The sequence below is a fragment of the Urocampus carinirostris genome, chromosome 2 (assembly GCF_059441175.1).
Source record: "Urocampus carinirostris isolate Australia breed hairy pipefish chromosome 2, RoL_Ucar_1.0, whole genome shotgun sequence".
NCBI lineage: Eukaryota > Metazoa > Chordata > Actinopteri > Syngnathiformes > Syngnathidae > Urocampus > Urocampus carinirostris.
This window is the reverse complement of record NC_142350.1, coordinates 61,238,368-61,256,642: the sequence shown is the minus strand read 5'-3', so window position 1 is coordinate 61,256,642 and position 18,275 is coordinate 61,238,368. Positions and strand designations below refer to the sequence as shown.

Here is an 18,275-nt window from a genome sequence, read left to right as displayed (position 1 = left end):
GTAAGTTGCTCCTCAAATTAAACCATTCATCAGCAAAATTGTTCCCCGAAGAAAATTACAAGACCCAGACACTGTAAATCAAAACATGTAGTTTCGTTAGCCGTTTAGTATCTCATTACATTGGTGAAGACTGTTTTGATCTCTTAGCAATCTGACAAGAAATTAACTCGCACTGCTCGAGTGTCGTCTGTAATCAGTGCAAAGAAGAAAACTGTATGCACAAGCTAGAAGTCGAAAAATCAAGTCATCAACACATTCGACATTAATTACATTTTTATTAATTATTCTTCATTGAACATGTCAGAAACGAATTGCAGTGACGTCATTAGATGCATACGCTAGAAATTAACAACATACATCAGTGTAGTTGATAATTTCCCAACCCCCCCAAACGATTCAGCTTATGGTTATATATGAAAACGTTCCACATTAAAAAAAAGTGCCATACAAATATCCAAAGGGAAATCGGGTAAGACAGGCCCTTCTCTGAATCAACCAGAACTGCAAGACCTAAACAATCATTGAAAAGAACAAAAACTTGGAGCCAAATGTTGACCCACCAGTTGCATTGATTTGTCAAGTAATAGACCTTTTTTAAGTCACAAAGCTGGAGACCGTGTATATTGGACCATCTGATTGCAATTTCAGGCTAGAGCCAGTCCATCTAATTTCCTTGAAATTATTTTGATACATTATTTAACTGGTGTTCTTAACTCATCACAGCAATTGCACACAGAGCACATTAGCGACAATGATTAAACCTATTAGGTTTCTTTTAAAGACGGTGAAGTGAAGTAAGTTTTATCCCCTCTTTATGTGCTCCATTTTGGTCTCGCCGTCAGTTCCAAAACATTTGGGTCATTCAACAGTCTAATCCAGGTCCAAGTTAGTGCTGTTTCCGCCTGAACGAGCATCCTGGGAAGAGGGAGATGTTCGGTTACAACAAAGTGCGTAGAAAACAATTTATGCATATTGTTTGGCAGGGGAAAGATGACTGAGTACTGCCCCTGAAGGAGTTTGGGGCTTGATTGCCATCGACATTCATTGCACTCGGCAACCATTTAACTTTTAGAAATTTACCGCATATAATCACAAAAGTAAATGCAAAACTTTCTGACAGTTCTGAACGTTTGTGGCACATTATAGCCTTTACCAAGAACATGGTGGAACCCTTTACTTAGCAAAATTATTCACTTAAAATAAGTACGGTTTTAAAAGGGTATATTCATTAAAAAAAAAATGATTGAGAGTGCACAAAAATGTCAATGAATCTTGGTGTAACCAGGGATGTCCTGCACTAGTATCAAGGTAGATCAAATCCCTGATTACCTTTTATGAGCACCAGAGAAAATTGGATTGGTAACAATATTGAGGCTGAGCCTGCTGCATTGTTTTAGGTTTGGTCAAACTATACTTTATTTTATCAAGCCAAATTTCTCCGAAAGAGTGAACATCTTGGAGGAGGGGAGAGGGCACCCCTAATTTTCTTGGGAAATGAATTCTTAAAATTGAAAAACACTGAAGTAACAAGTTGGGGGAAAAAACCCATTGGCCCAAGAACAACATCAATTGACCAATGCGCCTCTCGCTTCCAATTTTAATGAGTATGTTCAGAGCATGAGTACATTGCTCACTTCTAATTCCACCGAGTTTCCCCATTTATTATGGTTTTTCAAACTGTCACAGATTGAAGTGATACACCCAAATACTATCTGCCTGATCAGAGCGACAGCTAGACAAATGTACTGTTTCGTACGGGGGGGCGATAGAATGGGGGTGGGGTCAGTGCACCCATACCTAAGACCAGTTACCATAGCAGCAAGAAGGAACAAAAGTAGTCAGGATGTTCCAGTACAAACAAACCAGGCCCCGTGGGTGTCTTGCCGTTGAAGTGTACAAAAGGTTCTTCCTGGTTCCTACCCACCCACGTTTCTTGATGAGCTTTTATACGATTGTATTTGCCTTCTGGTTTCATTGGCATCATTCTCGTTCTCAATCGAACATTCCCCCTTATTGTTTGTGCTCACGGCTGTGTTCGAAAGGCATCAGTGATGATGAATTTCTATTACAGCCACAAGAATCAATGTCTGCCTAGGTTGACACCCAGTTCACGACGGATACGATGAAAGGGCAACACAAAGGCAACAATTAAAGACTGAAATTGATTCTGTAGCAGTCACTTGTGTCACACGACCCGAGTACTTAAGTAAAACATTGATGGCTTTAGGCTGGATGGAAGATTAGATTCTTATGTGCAAGAGCAAACCAAAGCCCGAGGTAATAGCAGGTCAAAGCATTTAAAATATGCATGGTTGCCACACCCCAGAAAACAGAAAAACGAATCCATTGAATCCAAAGTTTGCAAAGAAAATTAAATACGATTTCATTCTAGGCATGTGACTACCAATGGTAAGAAAATCATACTTTTGATCAAAGGGGGCCCCCTAGAGGACTTAAACATAATTGCAAGGAAGCGAAATGGTACTAAAAACTGTCTCGCTCTTGAAGAAAAAAGGAATTCAACAGCATTTGAAACCACTTAAACATCAAACAAGGTAGTGTGCCATCACAATTGAACTTAAGTTGTACAGGAATACAATGATAGTGTGATTTTTCGTTGTACAGGACTGCAATGATGGTGTTTTTGTTTAGTGTTGCATACCTTCTGTTAGGCGAGCTTTACCACCCGTGGGCTGGCAGAGGACTGTGGAACAGCCAACACACAAAACTACAGTCTGAGCATGACTAAACACGGTAGTGATCTTGTAGCAACCTGAAATCACAATTTACAATAACGTTAAACATTACAACAATGTTAAACAAGGTTTAATGCTTGCACATGTTCATGCGGCAACAGTGGTAAAAGAGTCAGTTGAAACTCAATTCGAATGCAGCCACAAAAGTCTTATGTGTGCCTTATCTGACACCCTCATCACTACAAGCACTAATGAGAGGGCAACACTTAAAGGCAACTTTGCATAATGAAATTAACTATCATTTTACAGTTTCTTTTCATTTTGATTAGAATCAACATTTCAAACTGTATAGATTTACACCAAGTACAAGATCTCATATGCAACTTTTATCTACAAATAACTTTTGGGTATATCATATTACAATATACATTAGTATTTTGACCAAATCAATTTTCATAGAACTTTCCAGACACTGAAAAGCAAGACAAAGTGCTGGATAAAATATTCAATGCAAAATGAAAATAATCCAGACCCACTCCCCATCTCCCTTCCAACACCGCGGAGCGTCACTTCACAGAAACACACAATGTGGAAATTACTCGTAATGAAATCCTAAAATGCAATAATTACATATATGGCTGCACGGTTGAGAAAAATAATTGTTATTCATTAGTACAGTATTGCAATTCCCATACAAATTTGCGATTTTAAAAGATGCATTTTCTGTGCGTTTTTTGTATACTTTTGTTAGTACTTAACCCTTGGATGTATGAACTACCAGCACAGACATTTTTTCCATGAGTGGAGTCTAATCCGTGGTGAAAAAAATAAAAATACTAAAGGCATCATGTCATACACGTGTTTTATGAGGAATAATTGGAATATAACAAGATAGCAACTTTTTGATCTTTAAAGATTTTGAAGAATAACAAGCCATGGGGTAATTTTTAATCCCATGCCGGCCGTCAGACTGTTTAAAACGAGTCACGCATTAATATAACCTTAAAGCGTGTACAAAATATTTAAAAAACAATGTTTAGTAGTTCAGATTGTGATCAACTTTGACCAGGGTCTAGGCAAGGCTTCATTGTATTTTCCCAGCTGATTTCCAGCTAAGATTCCTGTGCTACTCTCGTCTCCAGGCATGTGTTCGCAAAAGGAAATTTAAAACGAAATTGGGTTTCACTTCACTACTCAATGGCAGTAGCACTCGCGGTGATTATTTTAGTAGGGGACGAAACTTGAATGTTACCTTTCAAGAGACCAAAACGATCCAGATTCTCAAAACAGTACAACAGCATTCATTCAATTTACTCTGAGTAAGTCTTGGGTTGAAATTTTATAATACAGGGAATTAATTTTAAGTAAACAGCGCCCTCTTCTGGGAAGTTTTAAGGTTGCAGTGTTTGAATCCTTGAGAAAAAAAGCGGTATTATGCGATTGCACTATCGCACTACGTCATATCGCAATCTCGATTACATTTCGTTTTTAGTGTTTCTAATACTATCCAGACTTCCTGTGCGGAGTTTGTATGTTCTCCCCGTGCTTGCGTGGGTTTCCTCCGGGCACTCCGGTTTCCTCCCACGTTCCAAAAACATGCATTTCAGGTGAATTGGCCGGTCCAAATTGTCCCTAGGTGTGAATGAGCGAATGAGTTGTTTGTCCCTGTGTGCCCTGTGATTGGCTGGCAACCAGTTCAGGGTGTCCCCTGCCCACTGCCCGGAGATGGCTGGGATGGGCTCCAGCCCCCCCCCGCGACCCTGATGAGGATAAGCGGTACGGCTGATGATGATGAATACTATCCATGGCAGTGGCGCTAGCACAAAACCTTCTGTTAAGTGGTTTACAGCATGCAAAACATATTTCAAATGTTAAGAGAGCTAACAAACAAACCTGGACATTTGACGTCCATGAAATAAGAATTTGGGCTCTGGACGAGTCGTTTCTTCTTGTGTCTCCTTTTTTCCTCCTCAAAAGAGGGACACATCAGATCCTTTGCGAGCTGCAAATACAGAAAAAAATACAGTTATGAAGTCAATTTGGGGGAACTAGTTTTACACATTTCTACACACTACAGTATAAACCCATAATAAACGTGTTCCACACTATTCAGACTGGTTTGCAGGATTATACCATGGATAATGTTTTGATTTCAAACGCACATATTTACTCCTGGGATTGTTATTCTTATTTGATTTCATATTATGGATCAGCTTTTACACGGCACACAAAGCTCACATCACCGATCGACAACGTGGGCTGTTTTACTTGTCCACGTGTTTCGCCATTTTGCGTATTTAGACTTCTATTTCCCGCACACCATGCAAAACCGATCAACCAGAGTAGATAGAGAATAAAAATACAACGATTTTGCGAGAAAGTAACAAATTAATACACTTTTATCGACGACCGACTACTTGAGCAAGGCAAGTGTACTCACGGGCATGTCTGGACTTGTTGGGAATCAGACCGGAAAAGGACGCTAACTCATTGTAGGGGTTGTACCGGAAGTTGATATTCAAGTCACGTGACCCGGGAGAAATAATTTTCTCCTAATGCGTTTATACCTTACATATTTAATTTTACTTTCTTTAGTTTCATTTTTTTTACCCTTTTACTTTTGAAAAATATATTAAGCATTCAATCTCCCAAAGAAAATGAGTGTTGGGTTAAGCAATTAATGAGTGTGTACTGTGAACTCACAATTGTAAAAGTGTCTTCAAAATCATAATAAATCCCAAGTAATCAACGTATTTCTTTGTTTTGAAAACGTACATCATAGGTAAATTGCCCCTTATGTTTTTTTCATCCCTGAAATATTTTTAATGAGGAGGAAATGACACAAGATTGTGTTTATTGTCATTACCATAAACATGCCCGTGCATTTTTCTTTGAAAGTCCGATGTACAATGCTTTAAAACCAAGATAAAATTATTATAAAATCTAATATGTAATACAAAAAGGACACAAGCATATATATATATATATATATATATATATATATATATATATATATATATATATATGTATATATATATATATATATATATATATATATATATATATATATATATATATATATATATATATATATATATATATATATATATATATATATATATATATATATATATATTAAGTGTCGTCGTATATATAGGTGCGCCTGTGTGCAAAACGAGTGGAAAATAACTTTGCTCCTTAAAAAACTTTATCATTCTTTTGAACCTAAATAGATAATTCTCAAAAGACAGAATTCTAACTGGTTTTAACAAGAACAATATTTTTGTCGCTTGACAAACATTAACACAGAGAACTGACCATCTACCACTAATTACAACACTGTAAAAAAATATATCTTTAAATATATCTTGCCTATGTTTTTAAAAATCGGTAATTTTTTTTGCCCATTTTTCTTTTCTTTTTTTACTTTTTCCATGTATTCTGTTACTCCCCAAGCCTGCACAAAATTTTGTAATTTTATTCATATCTAGTTTCTTTTGTCTTTATTAGCATATTTGGTATTGGAGTAATCCAAAAGTAATTGAAAGTAATCAAGTTAAAGTAACCCTACCCAACCCTGAACACTGGGAGGCACTAAATAGTACACACTGTTTTTTTAACCCCGGTCCCCGGCTATCTCCGAAGCATTCTCATTGAAGCGAAACCCTCAAATTACGCCACCTAGTGTATTTTCTCAGTATTGCGTGCCCAAGAGCTACTCCCACGAAGCTCTCCTACTACGTAAGCTCCTGACCGACTGCAACTTTTTTGATGTTGTTTGGGGGGAGGCGGAAAAAAACTAACTCGTAGACACTTTGGTGTGCTTGCAAGAAGTTTCAAGGGCTCTTTTTTAAAAGAAGACGAATTTTATGCGATGTTTGCGGATTTAAAGTACCTCCACCCAAACGGGACAGAAGAGGGGCGCTGAGGGGAATCCGAGTTCATCGGCGTCAAGTTTTGGGAAGGAAGGGAGGAAAGTTTTGCACAAGAAAAGAAAACTCCTCGAGAGGATTCTGTAAGCTCGAAGATCTCTTTTTTGAAGGGCCTTCACAAAACTATGGCGAAAAAGTACGATTTTCTCTACAAGTTGCTGCTCATCGGGGACAGCGGAGTCGGCAAAACATGTCTGATCATTCGCTTTGCTGAGGATAATTTCAACTCCACCTACATCTCGACTATCGGTGCGTTTGTCACATCTGTGTTTTTTTCCTGCGCTTCCTCTAAAAACGGAAACTTTATTGTCATGTTTAAACTTGCCCGTTTCATTTTTCCCCTCCTCTCAGTGTTTTTCTTTCCCACACCTCTGTTCCTCTCCAGACCCTATACGCAAAAACACACATATTTCTTTCTTCCACCCACACTCATTCCTATCTTTTTGACCATCTCCCTGTGATTTGGAACCAGTCTCCACCCAGCAGACAGTGACCTATATTTTACAACGCTATGCATTGTAGGCTTTGAGTGTGTGGGTTGGATGCTGTGGTATTTAACTTATTGTTCCTCTCTCCTGATTCCCACCCCTTCTTTCCAGGAATCGACTTTAAAGTTAAAACCATTGAAGTGGATGGAAAGAAAGTGAAACTGCAAGTATGGTAAGATCTGTGTTCCAATGTCAGGTCTATTAGAAAACCTGATCATATAGAATAAATAGCAAATCTAATGCCCGAACAAAAAGAACCAAAAAGAGGCAATGCTCCAGGAATTTTCTGCAAGACAATTGCTTTTCAACCAGTGTGCCAGGGAAGACTAGTGTCAAGTCAAGTCATGTTTATTTGTATAGCTGTCATGATTATTGATGTGATTCACCTATGCCCGCTCATTTGGCGCCAACCGCTCAGGTTCTGATTGACTCCCTGTCACTATTGAACCCAGATCTGTCTGTCCCCTGTTGTCAGTCCGTCTGGGAACCTCAGTGTATACTAGGCAAGCCTTTTTCGCCCCTGACTCCCACCTGTCCCGTTTTTGCTCCCGTCTGTCTCCGGCTACGACGTGTTTTGCTCCTGACCACGTGCGTTCTCCCGTCCCGGCTTACAACCTCTTTTTGTCCCCGACTATGTCTACTCTCCCGCTCTGGCTTACGACTCGTTTACGACCCCCACGACACCTTGCGTTCCCAGTCCCGGCTACCCACCAGTTTTTCCGTCCCTGACACCGCCATTGCTCGCTACGGAGGATCCACTTCCGTGTTCGGATCCCAGTCCGAATCCGAGAGCGACTTGCTTCCCACGTCAAGCGAACACCGGATCGTGGCCGCAGCCCTTCCGCTTTCTCTCAATAAAGCTTGTGGTGAACGTCACGCAATTGGGTCCTGTTTCCGTTCTGGTCCTGACAATAGCCCTTAATTACAAAGAGTCACAAAGGGCTGCAGAGACCACATATTATTGCAAACCACAGACTATTGACACCATACCCTGATCTAAAACCTACATGAGGGCAAATAATACACATACAGTATATTGTCAACAAAAAATATAGGTTATTCATATGCTATAGAATATTAGGGTGTTTTAAGCCTAGATTTAAAAATTTCCACTGAGATTGCAGATCCAATTTTAGGGGGCAGAGCGTTCTACAGCACCGGGGGCCGAATGGATAACGCTCTCGAACCTGCGGATCTCTTCTTGGCTCTTGGGATCACTAGTAGACCAGCATTTTCAGAGCGAAGGCTCCGGACTGGAACATAGGGGGAAATTAAATCTGAAAGATATGAGGGAGCAAGTCCATGCATGGTTTTGTATACTACCAACAAAACCCCACATCTTAAGCTAACAGGGAGCCAATGCAGGTTAGCTAAAATTGGGGTCATGTGATCAAACTTTCTTGTCTTAGTTAAAAGCCTCGCTGCAGCATTTTTTACCAGCTGAAGGCTCTTGAAGGCCCTGAGACCTTGTCTAGTGTGTCGCCGGAAATTGCCATTGCTAAAATTGTCACAGTATTGTGCATAGTCTGTCTTGCTGTGGTTAAATAGGGGCCACGTGTTTTTAAGGTGATTATCACTTAAAGGGGAATTGCAATCATTAATAAGGCGAGCAATTGGTTGATGTTGACAGGTATGAAACACACACGAATCACTGAGCAATCCCCCTTCACTTATGTGTTTTTAATAAAACTGAGATACTTCTACTTTGTTAAACAATGTATGTAATAACAACACAAAATATGTCCTCCTAGCGTGTCCACTGTGCTAGGTAATGTAATTATTATGCCTGTAGCTCTCTCCACTGCCACTTCAAGTCAGATTCATTACCCGCGTCTGCACACATTCTTGGCAGCTTGATGACAGCCATTTTGTTCCTTGCCAGCATTTTAATCATGAAAAGTGCAGCCCTGCCTTCTGTCCACTCCGTTTTGACCAATTTCTCCTCGCCAGGGACACGGCGGGCCAAGAGAGGTTTAAGACCATCACCACGGCCTACTACAGAGGAGCCATGGTAGGACTATTCATGCGGCCTTTGTGATCTCCACATTCTGCGACATGGCTGACCTCTTATTGACCCTCTTCTAGGGAATCATCCTGGTGTACGACATCACAGATGAGAAGTCCTTCGAAAATATCCAGAACTGGATGAAGAGCATTAAGGAAGTGAGGCTATTTTCCTTCCGAGTAAACATTTAAAAATAGGGCGCTCGTGCTGGTCATGAGAGTCTGCCTTTACTCTCTGGAGCAAGTACTGCAGGACTTCTAAAACGACCGTTTATTTTCATAAATCTGCTGAAAATCAAACAGGATGTATTAGATCAGGGTTCTCAAACTTATTTTACCCGGGGGTTGCTGGAGCTAGCGTCTGTGTAAAGCTGGTCGGAATCAGGTTTTCCAAAGTCAAATCTCTGATAAAAAACATTCCATGGTTAAGTCAAGTCATGTTTATTTGTATATCCCTTAATCACAAAAACTATCAAAGGGCTGTACAGACTATAGACTACTTATTACACCATTCCCAGATCTAAAACCTACGTAAGGGCAAGGAAAAACTTAAAAACCTCAGCATGAGGAAACGAAAAAACCTAGAGAAAGGGCTGTGTGGACTAAGTTTAGATCAACGCCACTCCTGCCATTTAATAGTCATTTTTCATACTGAAATCCCTCCCAGAGGCTTGATACTTATCAATGAGTTGTGCCACACCCTTTCAAACAGATTTTTTTTTAAAACCAAAAAAACATGTTTTCACCTTTTGGCAATCAGACACAATGCTCTGGCTCTAAATATCTTTTTAAAACATTACCTGCTCAAATTGTAGGGGTCTCAAACTTGCAGCCAAGGTGCGGAATTGGCCCCCAGGCCGTGAGTTTGGAACCCCAGTATTAGATAAAACAAAAACATCTGTTCTTAAAAGGTTAGAAATTGATTTGCCCATGTTTTGTTTGTATTGCTATTATTTTTAACTTGTTTGTTCAAGTAAAGTACAAACAAAAATACTTTAAATGATCAAACTGATTTGCTATGACAGATGGCATGAAACATTGCTCATTCAAAGTACTTTTTTTCTTATTTTAAAGAAGATTTTACAAAATTATTAGTTTGAAAAATTTTATAATTAAGAAGTAATTTGGGACATTTTACAGTGTTGTTTATTTTCATTTGAATAAATATTACTCTTATTGGAAAGTGGAGAAAAAATATTTAATATTACTGTAATTTTCTGCTTTTTGTTTTATCAGATCCTTTTGTTCATTTTTCTGTCATATGCCATATCATATAATTTTGCCAATTTTTCTTTTCTTTTTTTACTTTTTAAAAAGTATTTTACCTCGAAACCCCTGCCCCCCAAAAAAAGATTAATTCCTCCCCAAATCGATAATATCAGACAATTTTTTTCCTGATAATTCAAGTGTTGTGTTTCCAATTAACGCATAAATTATTCTTAAAATAGCCCTGCGACTGGCTGGCAACCAGTTCAGGGTGTCCCTTGCCCACTGCCCAAAGATAGCTGGGATGGGCTCCAGCACCCCCGCGACCCTACTGAGGATTAGCAGATAAGGAATGGATGGATTATTCTTAAAATAAGTTGAATGAGAAAAAATAAATTATTGATATAATTCTACTAAGAGCGCATGTGCAGCATAGTTCTGAGGTCATGAGTACGAACCTTCCGGTGTGGAGTTTGCATGTTCTCCCTGTGCTTGCGTGGGTTTTCTCCAGGCACTCCGGTTTCCTCCCACATTCCAAAAACAAGCATATCGGGTTAATTGGACTGGTTTAAAATTGTCCCTAGGTATGAATGAGCAAGTGACTCATCTATCTCTGTGTGCCCTGTGATTGGCTGGCAACCAGTTCAGGGTGTCCCCTGCCCACTGCCCGGAGATAGATGGGATGGGCTCCAGCACCCCCGCGACCCTACTGAGGATAAGCGGTGCAGATAATGGCTGGATGGAATTCTACTCAATAATACTTTTATTTTAAAACCAAAATTGTTACTATAAAAAGAGAAGATAATAGTTTAAATACCAGCGTCCTGTTGTCTAGCTTTACTTCCTCACATCAGTTATTGTCCAATGAAACATGTACTTATCCTCAGAAAATACACACAGGGTGACCACTTTAGAGTGCCTTGTTGTCATCCATGAGTGCGGGCATGTATCTCAGAGAATTTAGAGAAAATAAAATAATCTAACATCATAGCTAACATGTGAACTGGTGAAGCTGATTTAGAGCGCCTTATTGTAGCAGTTAATCAATATTGAATGGTTAATGTAGGGATGTTGAGAGAATGTCTAGTACAGTACTTCATCTGTATCGACTTACAAGTATCTGCTTTATATAATCGCTACCGTTTAACACGCAGCCCTATTTTTTTAAATCAAAAATCGGTGTAAGATTTGGTTTAGTTTTTTCTCAGCTCAAACTAAGCATTGTAAGTGACAAACATTGAATACTTACTGCCATGATAAATATAATCTCTTGACAACGTAAACTATGAAAACAATACCCGCATAAAATATACAATGTATTCATTATCCTTCTTAATCAGACTTATCATCAAATAGAGTTGTTTCCCTTGTGGTGCTAATTTAGGTTTATCTACATCTTTCAGGGCGCTTTTTGGTTTTCTGTATTTGTCTCTGGTACTGTGACAAAAAATAATGTGATAGTCAAATCTGATGCCTTTCAAAGGCCTTTTGAGTGAAGTAAATAAGTATTTGATCACCCTGCTATTTTGCTATTTCTCCCACTTAGAAATCATGGAGCGGTCTGAAATTGGGTTCAGGTCTGGAGACTGGCTTGGCCATGCTAGAACCTTGATATGATCTTACGGAGCCACTCCTTGGTTTTCCTGGCTGTGTGCTTTGGGTCGTTGTCGTGTTGGAAGACCCAGCCACAACCCATCTTCAATGCTCTGATTGAGGGAAGGAGTTTGTTCCCCAAAATCTCACAATACACAGCCCAGTCATCCTCTCTTTAATGCAGTACACTTGTCCTGTACCATGTGCAGAAAAACACCCCCAAAGCATGATGCTTCCACCCCTGTGCTTCAGAGCAGGGATGGTGTTCTTCGGATTTTACTCTTTATTCTTCTTCCTCCAAGAACGCTTCGTGGAATTATGGCTAAAAATTTCTATTTTGGTCTCATCTGACCACAAAACTTTCTCTCATGACTCCTCTGTATCCTCCAAATGGTCATATGAAAACTTAAGACGGGCCTTGACATGTGTTGATTTAGGCAGGGGAACCTTTCGTGCCATGCATGATCTCAAATCCTGACGTCTTAATTTATTAGCTACAGTAATCTTGGAAACTGTAGTCCTAGCTCTTTTTAGGTCATTGACCAGCTCTTGTCGTGTAGTTCCGGGCTGATTCCTTGTTAAAAAATCATGCATTGTTAATTTTTACAATTTTCTTTTTAGTTTATCTCTCTCACAGTGGACTTGCACCTGCGATGAAAATTTCAGACTCCTCCATCATTTCTAAGTGGGAGAAATAGCAAAATAGCATGGTGTTCAAATACTTATTTTCTTCACTGTATATCACTGGTGGTTAGGATTTGGCACCCTCTCCACCGTAACCCAGGTTTTTTTCCCTTTGCATCCAATGTTTTGCGATCGTGGTCGGCAATATTTTTGGACTGATGAATCGTTGCACAAGTATGGAAGAATACTACTGTAAAACCTTGTGTGTAACGCACACCTGAACTTTAGGTAATTATTTAGATTTGAAAAAAAGGGTTTTATACACTGTTGGGAATTAATATCAAAATGTACCGTTTATCAAATTGTTCGAATTAGTTATCTGACTCCATTAACCAAACACAACCTACATTCACCCAAAAATGTATGTGCGCTCGTTTCTTGAGGGAAAAGATGAACAAGAAAGCCGACATTTTCACACTGGGGCAGATTTAATTTCATTAACAATTTAACTAAGTGTACTCCGTCGAAAACGGCCGAATTAGTGTCGTTGGAGTCCTCTTCTGAAGTCCTTTAGCACTCTCCTATTCACTATCTTCTCCCCGCATAATGGCATGCTGACTCCTCCCATGGGCATGCCAAGGAAGCCCCCTGGTCGTCGCGATGTCTGGAATACTCAAAACAACACCGAGCGTTTCTACGTCATCAGGGCCTTTCTGCCTCTGGATGTGCTGATTATGTTATCAGCCTTACGTCCTGTTCCGGCCGTTCCTGTTCACATCATTCTTAACTAGGTTGCATTGACCTCGCCCCACAGCTCAGCCTGTGAATATCTTTTGCATTTAAATTTAATTCGTATTTGATCGTACAAAATCCTTTATAGTCAAATGTATAAAATCCTTCAGTCCAAACCACTACACAGCATTATATATCCAGACAGAAGAGCAGTTTCAGCGACAGAATGCTGTCACTGTCTTGTACCACGGACAGACTGAAGAGATCTTTTATTCCTCATGCCATGAGGCTCTTTAACTCCACCCGGCAGAGTAAAGGCCCACATTTAACCACACCCCTTACATTGCATATTACCGAATTTTATTGCAATATATATTCTATGTAGCACTATTTAAATACTCTATACAATACGCTACAGTGGGTATTAGCACGTCACATTGGGTATTTGTATATTGTATTCTTTTTTGCTTTATTATTGTATTGTTCTCAGCTCAGGGATGCTGCTGGAAATGTGAATTTCCCTGCGGGGATGAATAAAGTATCTATCTATCTGTCTGTCTGTCTGTCTGTCTGTCTGTCTGTCTGTCTGTCTGTCTGTCTGTCTGTCTGTCTGTCTGTCTGTCTGTCTGTCTGTCTGTCTGTCTGTCTATCTATCTATCTATCTATCTATCTATCTATCTATCTATCTATCTATCTATCTATCTATCTATCTATCTATCTATCTATCTATCTATCTATCTAAAAATTTCCACCAGGTTGCCCTGACATTGAACCACATTAAATGTAATTTGTAGTCAATCGTATAAAATCCTTTATAGTCAAATGTATAAAATCTTTCAACACCAATAAAAATGGTACAATCTCCATAAATGACGATAGACTGTCTGCACAGACGTGAACGCCCTCAGGTTTTATCAAACTCTATCACTTAACTTGCCCTTAGAACAAAGGCCGTGATTGCATTTGGAACATCCATCATCTTGTTTGTTTGGTGGCTTGCTATCTCCCTCCAACGCATCCCTCGAGCCGGCATCTAAATGCAGCTCAACCCGACCCAATCAATCCATTTCCCTCCTTCTTTCCCAGAATGCATCGGCGGGAGTGAGTCGAATGTTGCTCGGTAACAAGTGCGACATTGAAGCAAAGCGGAAGGTTACCAAGGAGACGGGGGAAAAGGTGAGCTGACCTAGACAGAAATGTGCAATAGAGGGTCACTTATCTTTTTTGGGGGGGGTTTCTTTTTTATATGAAGAGCGCTTTCTGACGATGATGTTTACAAGGAGGGATTGTTTGCGTATGGTGCTCTCGTTCGGAGTTTTGTTTACTTGAGATAAGAAACAGGACGTGATTACCATCTATATCCTGCCCCATGTAATTATGTTGCTCTTGTTGCCTACAGCTGGCTAAGGATCACGGCATCAGGTTCTTTGAAACCAGCGCCAAGTCCAGTATTAATGTTGAGGAGGTATGTTGCAACGTGACAAAACTTATACCATTAAAGAAAATATATCCTCATGCGGTGGCATTTATGAGTGTCCACTTCTCTTTTTGCAGTCATTTCTCTCATTGGCGAGAGACATACTTCACAAATCCAGCAAAAAAACTGTAAGTAAAATATTTGGATAGATAGATACTTTATTCATTCACGTAGGGAAATTCACACTTCCAACAGTGCCCTTGTGTTGAAAAATAAAATAATAAAATAAAAGCTATAGAATAAAAAAATACCCAATATATTGTGTTGATATAGAGTATTTAAATAGAGCTACGGAAAATACACACTGTAATAAAAATAGGCTAATGTGCAAATCTGGGGGTGGGGTTTAATGTGGGCTTTTACTCCCCCGGGTGGAGTTAAAGAGCCTCATGGCATGAGGAAGAAATGATCTCCTCAGTTCTTCTGTTATTAGTAATTGGCAAACTTATTAAGGGTGACTTTCCTTCATTTAAATATTAGCTAATAAGAAAATTCAATGCAACATGATATTGTAGATGAACTTTTTTTGCAATTGTATACCCTATAGCACGTGTACAGCACAGTTCTGAGGTCATGAGATCGAACCTCCCTGTGTGGAGTTTGCATGTTCTCCCCGTGCTTGCGTGGGTTTCCTCCAGGTACTCCGGTTTCCTCCGACATTCCAAAAACATGCATGTTAGATCAATTGGCCGGTCCAAATTGTCCCCAGGTTTGAATGAGCGAGTGAGTCGTCTGTCTCTGTGTGCCCGTCGACTGGCTGGCAACCAGTTCAGGGTGTCCCCTGCCCACTGCCTGAGGATAGCTGGGATGGGCTCCAGCACCCCCGCGATCCTACTGAGGATAAGCGGTGCAGATCATGGATGGATGGATCGAGAAATCCAGCAAGCACGGGGGGAACATGCAAACTCCGCATAGGAAGGCTGGTAGCATGCATGTTAATTAGGGACTCCAAATTGTCCCTAGGTATGAATGAGCGTATGATTGGTTGTCTGTCTCTGTGTGCCCTGGCAACCAGTTCAGGGTGTCCCCTGTCCCCCTGCCCACTGCCCGAAGATAGCTGGGATGGGCTCTGGCACCCCCGCGTCCCTACTGAGGAAAAGCGGTGCAGATAAAGGATGGATGGACACTCTATATGAATAAGAGAATATTGCATTTTAATTAACCAGATTCTGAAAAACTTTACTAATTTTAAATTTCAGGTAAAATAATAATATTTTAACTAGTTTGCTTGTAGAGTGAAAAAAAAACATGTTAAAGCGTATAGTAAAATAATTAAAAATAAAAGATGATGCATCATAAAAATGCTTCTGAAATATTGTAATTCTAATGATTTTTAAAACATTGAAAAACTAATAAAAAAGTTATACATAAAATGAATGACAAACGAACCTGCCATATTTGATGATTTTGTTCATTTAAAATATTATTCTCTTATTATAAAAAAAAGTTCAAAATTCACTAGCAGAAAATATTTTAAATCTTAATTTTCCAGCAATTTTTTGTACATTTTGTTCAAGTAATTTGAACTATTGAACTTGTTATTTTATTATACAAGTAGCCTATCTTCTTTCTCTCATTCAAACTATTTTTTTCTTATTTTAGTACATTTGAATTTCTATTCTTTGTCTGTTTCATTTATTTTTTTCTTATTTTACTTCATTTTGATCTAGGTTTACTTATTGAATGAGAAAAATATGACAAAGAAGTCAAAAGGACAGTGTTTATTATATGACCACTAGATGTCACTGCATTGTGTAGAGCAACCCAATACTAGTGCTGAAAAATGCAAGAAATAATACAAAATACAGCAATTCAAAAAGACCAAACTGCACCATATATTTTTTCGGTTTTTGCCGAGCCTTTTTGGTTTTGGGGGGGTACCCGTAGCAGCAAGTTAGCAAACTATTATGTCAGGTCCCTCTAGCTGAGCCTCATCTTATGTGAAATAAATGAAAATTTCTCAACCCACAAGTAGTCTAAAAAAATACAGTTTATATTATACAGTAGCTCATGTCCTTTTGCCCATTATTTAAATGTTTTTTTTTCTTTTTTATCACTATGTGTTGCTAAATAATACACTGTCTTTTTAAGAAATAAACGCTTGCAACCTACTCCCGTTTGCCAAGAAAATGTCATGGTTGCCATGGCGCCCAATTGGACCCGCCCATGTGGCGCCAGCTGCGGCTCGTTGACGGATTGTCTTCCCTTCTCTTTAAGCTCAGTGCTCTCACTCACCCTTTGTCAGTCCGTCAATGAACCTCTGCCCCGCAAGACGTGGGTTTTAACTCTGCCTGTGTTTCCTGTTCCGTATTGTTCCCATCCTTTATGTCCTGTTTAATATGGATCTCCAGTTTCGTTCCTGTCTGTTTTTGTCCTAATTTCAATATCCAGTTTTGATATCAACCCTGTCTGTCTCGTCCTGTCCGATATCGCTCCATTTGTCCGATATCTGCCCGAGCAATCGGTATCGATCTCGTCGGCTGCTGGCTTCCTGTCATTCCACGCTAGACTGCTGCCTTACCTCTTCCGCCCAATGATCGCAGAATCACTGGCGTTTGGGTTAACGTGCATGACTGCCCCATTTCCCGTAAAATAAAAGCTTGAGTGAGAAACGTCACGCATTTGGGTTCTCCTCCCTTTCCGGTTCATGACAAAAAATGATGAAAAATATAGTACGTCAAAGCTGTTTTTTGGTAGAATGAGGAATTGAGGAACTCTGAACATGTCATAAACGTCATCTTCCTACTTTTCTTTTTTTATTTAAAAGGTTCCCACGGGCCGAGAGGTGAAGATCACAAGCAGCGCGCAGAAGAAAACATCCAAATGTGCTCTTCTTTAAAAATCAGAACATGGACACTCGCAAACACTGTTCCGGTTTCATTTCAACTTAAAAAACCCGCACAGAAAGTGTTTCAACTCCATCTGCCGGCTCATCTGTTCACCATATATCCAACACGCAGTTTCTTTGTTTGCACAGTTTGAATTTGACTGTGTTGCATTCCGTTACATCACAGTTACCAATTCATTTCATGCATTTCTACTTGTGGCGTGTGCAATATGTATTACCACCAGACCAGCAAATCCTAAAACAGGGGTGTCAAAACACAAACGTTCTCTCGGGGGCCGGACGAGTAGATTAGAGAGAAAGAAAAAGAGAGAGAAAAAAATAAGAGAAGGAGAGGGAGAGAAAAGTAGAGATTGTGGGACAACAAAAGAAAGGGAGAGAGAGAGAGGGAGACAGAGAAAGAGAGAGAGAGGGAGGGATAGAGAGAAAGAGGGAGAGAGGGAAAGAGAGAGAGAGAGAGTGTAAGCGTGCAAAACACGAGCGATAAAAAGAGAAATCGTGAGAGACGGGTAAAGAAAGACAGATAAAAAAATAAATCAAAGATAAATAGGAAGAGAGAAAGAGAGAAGCATAGAAAAGAGAAGGAGAGAAAAGAGAAGGAGAGAATGAGAGAAGGGGAAAGCAAGAGAGAAAGGGAAAGAGAGAGCAAAGAAGGTAAAAAGACACAGAGAGAGGGGG

General features: G+C 39.6%; 2 protein-coding genes across 3 annotated transcripts; one reads left to right on the top strand and one right to left on the bottom strand.

Annotated features, from left to right (window-relative positions):
- Positions 1-255: 255 nt before the first annotated feature.
- On the bottom strand, positions 256-5,195 carry rps27.2 (ribosomal protein S27, isoform 2). Of its 2 annotated transcripts, none has more exons than XM_088327417.1 (4): positions 5,137-5,195; positions 4,590-4,698; positions 2,663-2,773; positions 256-915 (listed from the first exon to the last, which is right to left on the bottom strand). In XM_088327417.1, exons 1-4 carry the CDS (start codon positions 5,140-5,142, stop codon positions 887-889), a joined length of 255 nt encoding a protein of 84 aa, XP_088183543.1. In that variant the 5' UTR covers positions 5,143-5,195; the 3' UTR covers positions 256-886. The 2 variants fall into 2 exon arrangements, with proteins under 2 accessions (XP_088183543.1, XP_088183542.1); XM_088327416.1 differs by lacking the exon at positions 5,137-5,195 and adding an exon at positions 4,859-5,036.
- A 1,201-nt stretch (positions 5,196-6,396) lies between these two features.
- Positions 6,397-18,182, top strand: rab13 (RAB13, member RAS oncogene family). Its single transcript, XM_088327415.1, has 8 exons — positions 6,397-6,877; positions 7,228-7,288; positions 9,067-9,127; positions 9,202-9,279; positions 14,362-14,451; positions 14,675-14,740; positions 14,830-14,880; positions 17,520-18,182. The coding sequence occupies exons 1-8, from the start codon at positions 6,754-6,756 to the stop codon at positions 17,589-17,591; spliced, it is 603 nt and encodes a 200-aa protein (XP_088183541.1). The 5' UTR covers positions 6,397-6,753; the 3' UTR covers positions 17,592-18,182.
- Positions 18,183-18,275: the final 93 nt, after the last annotated feature.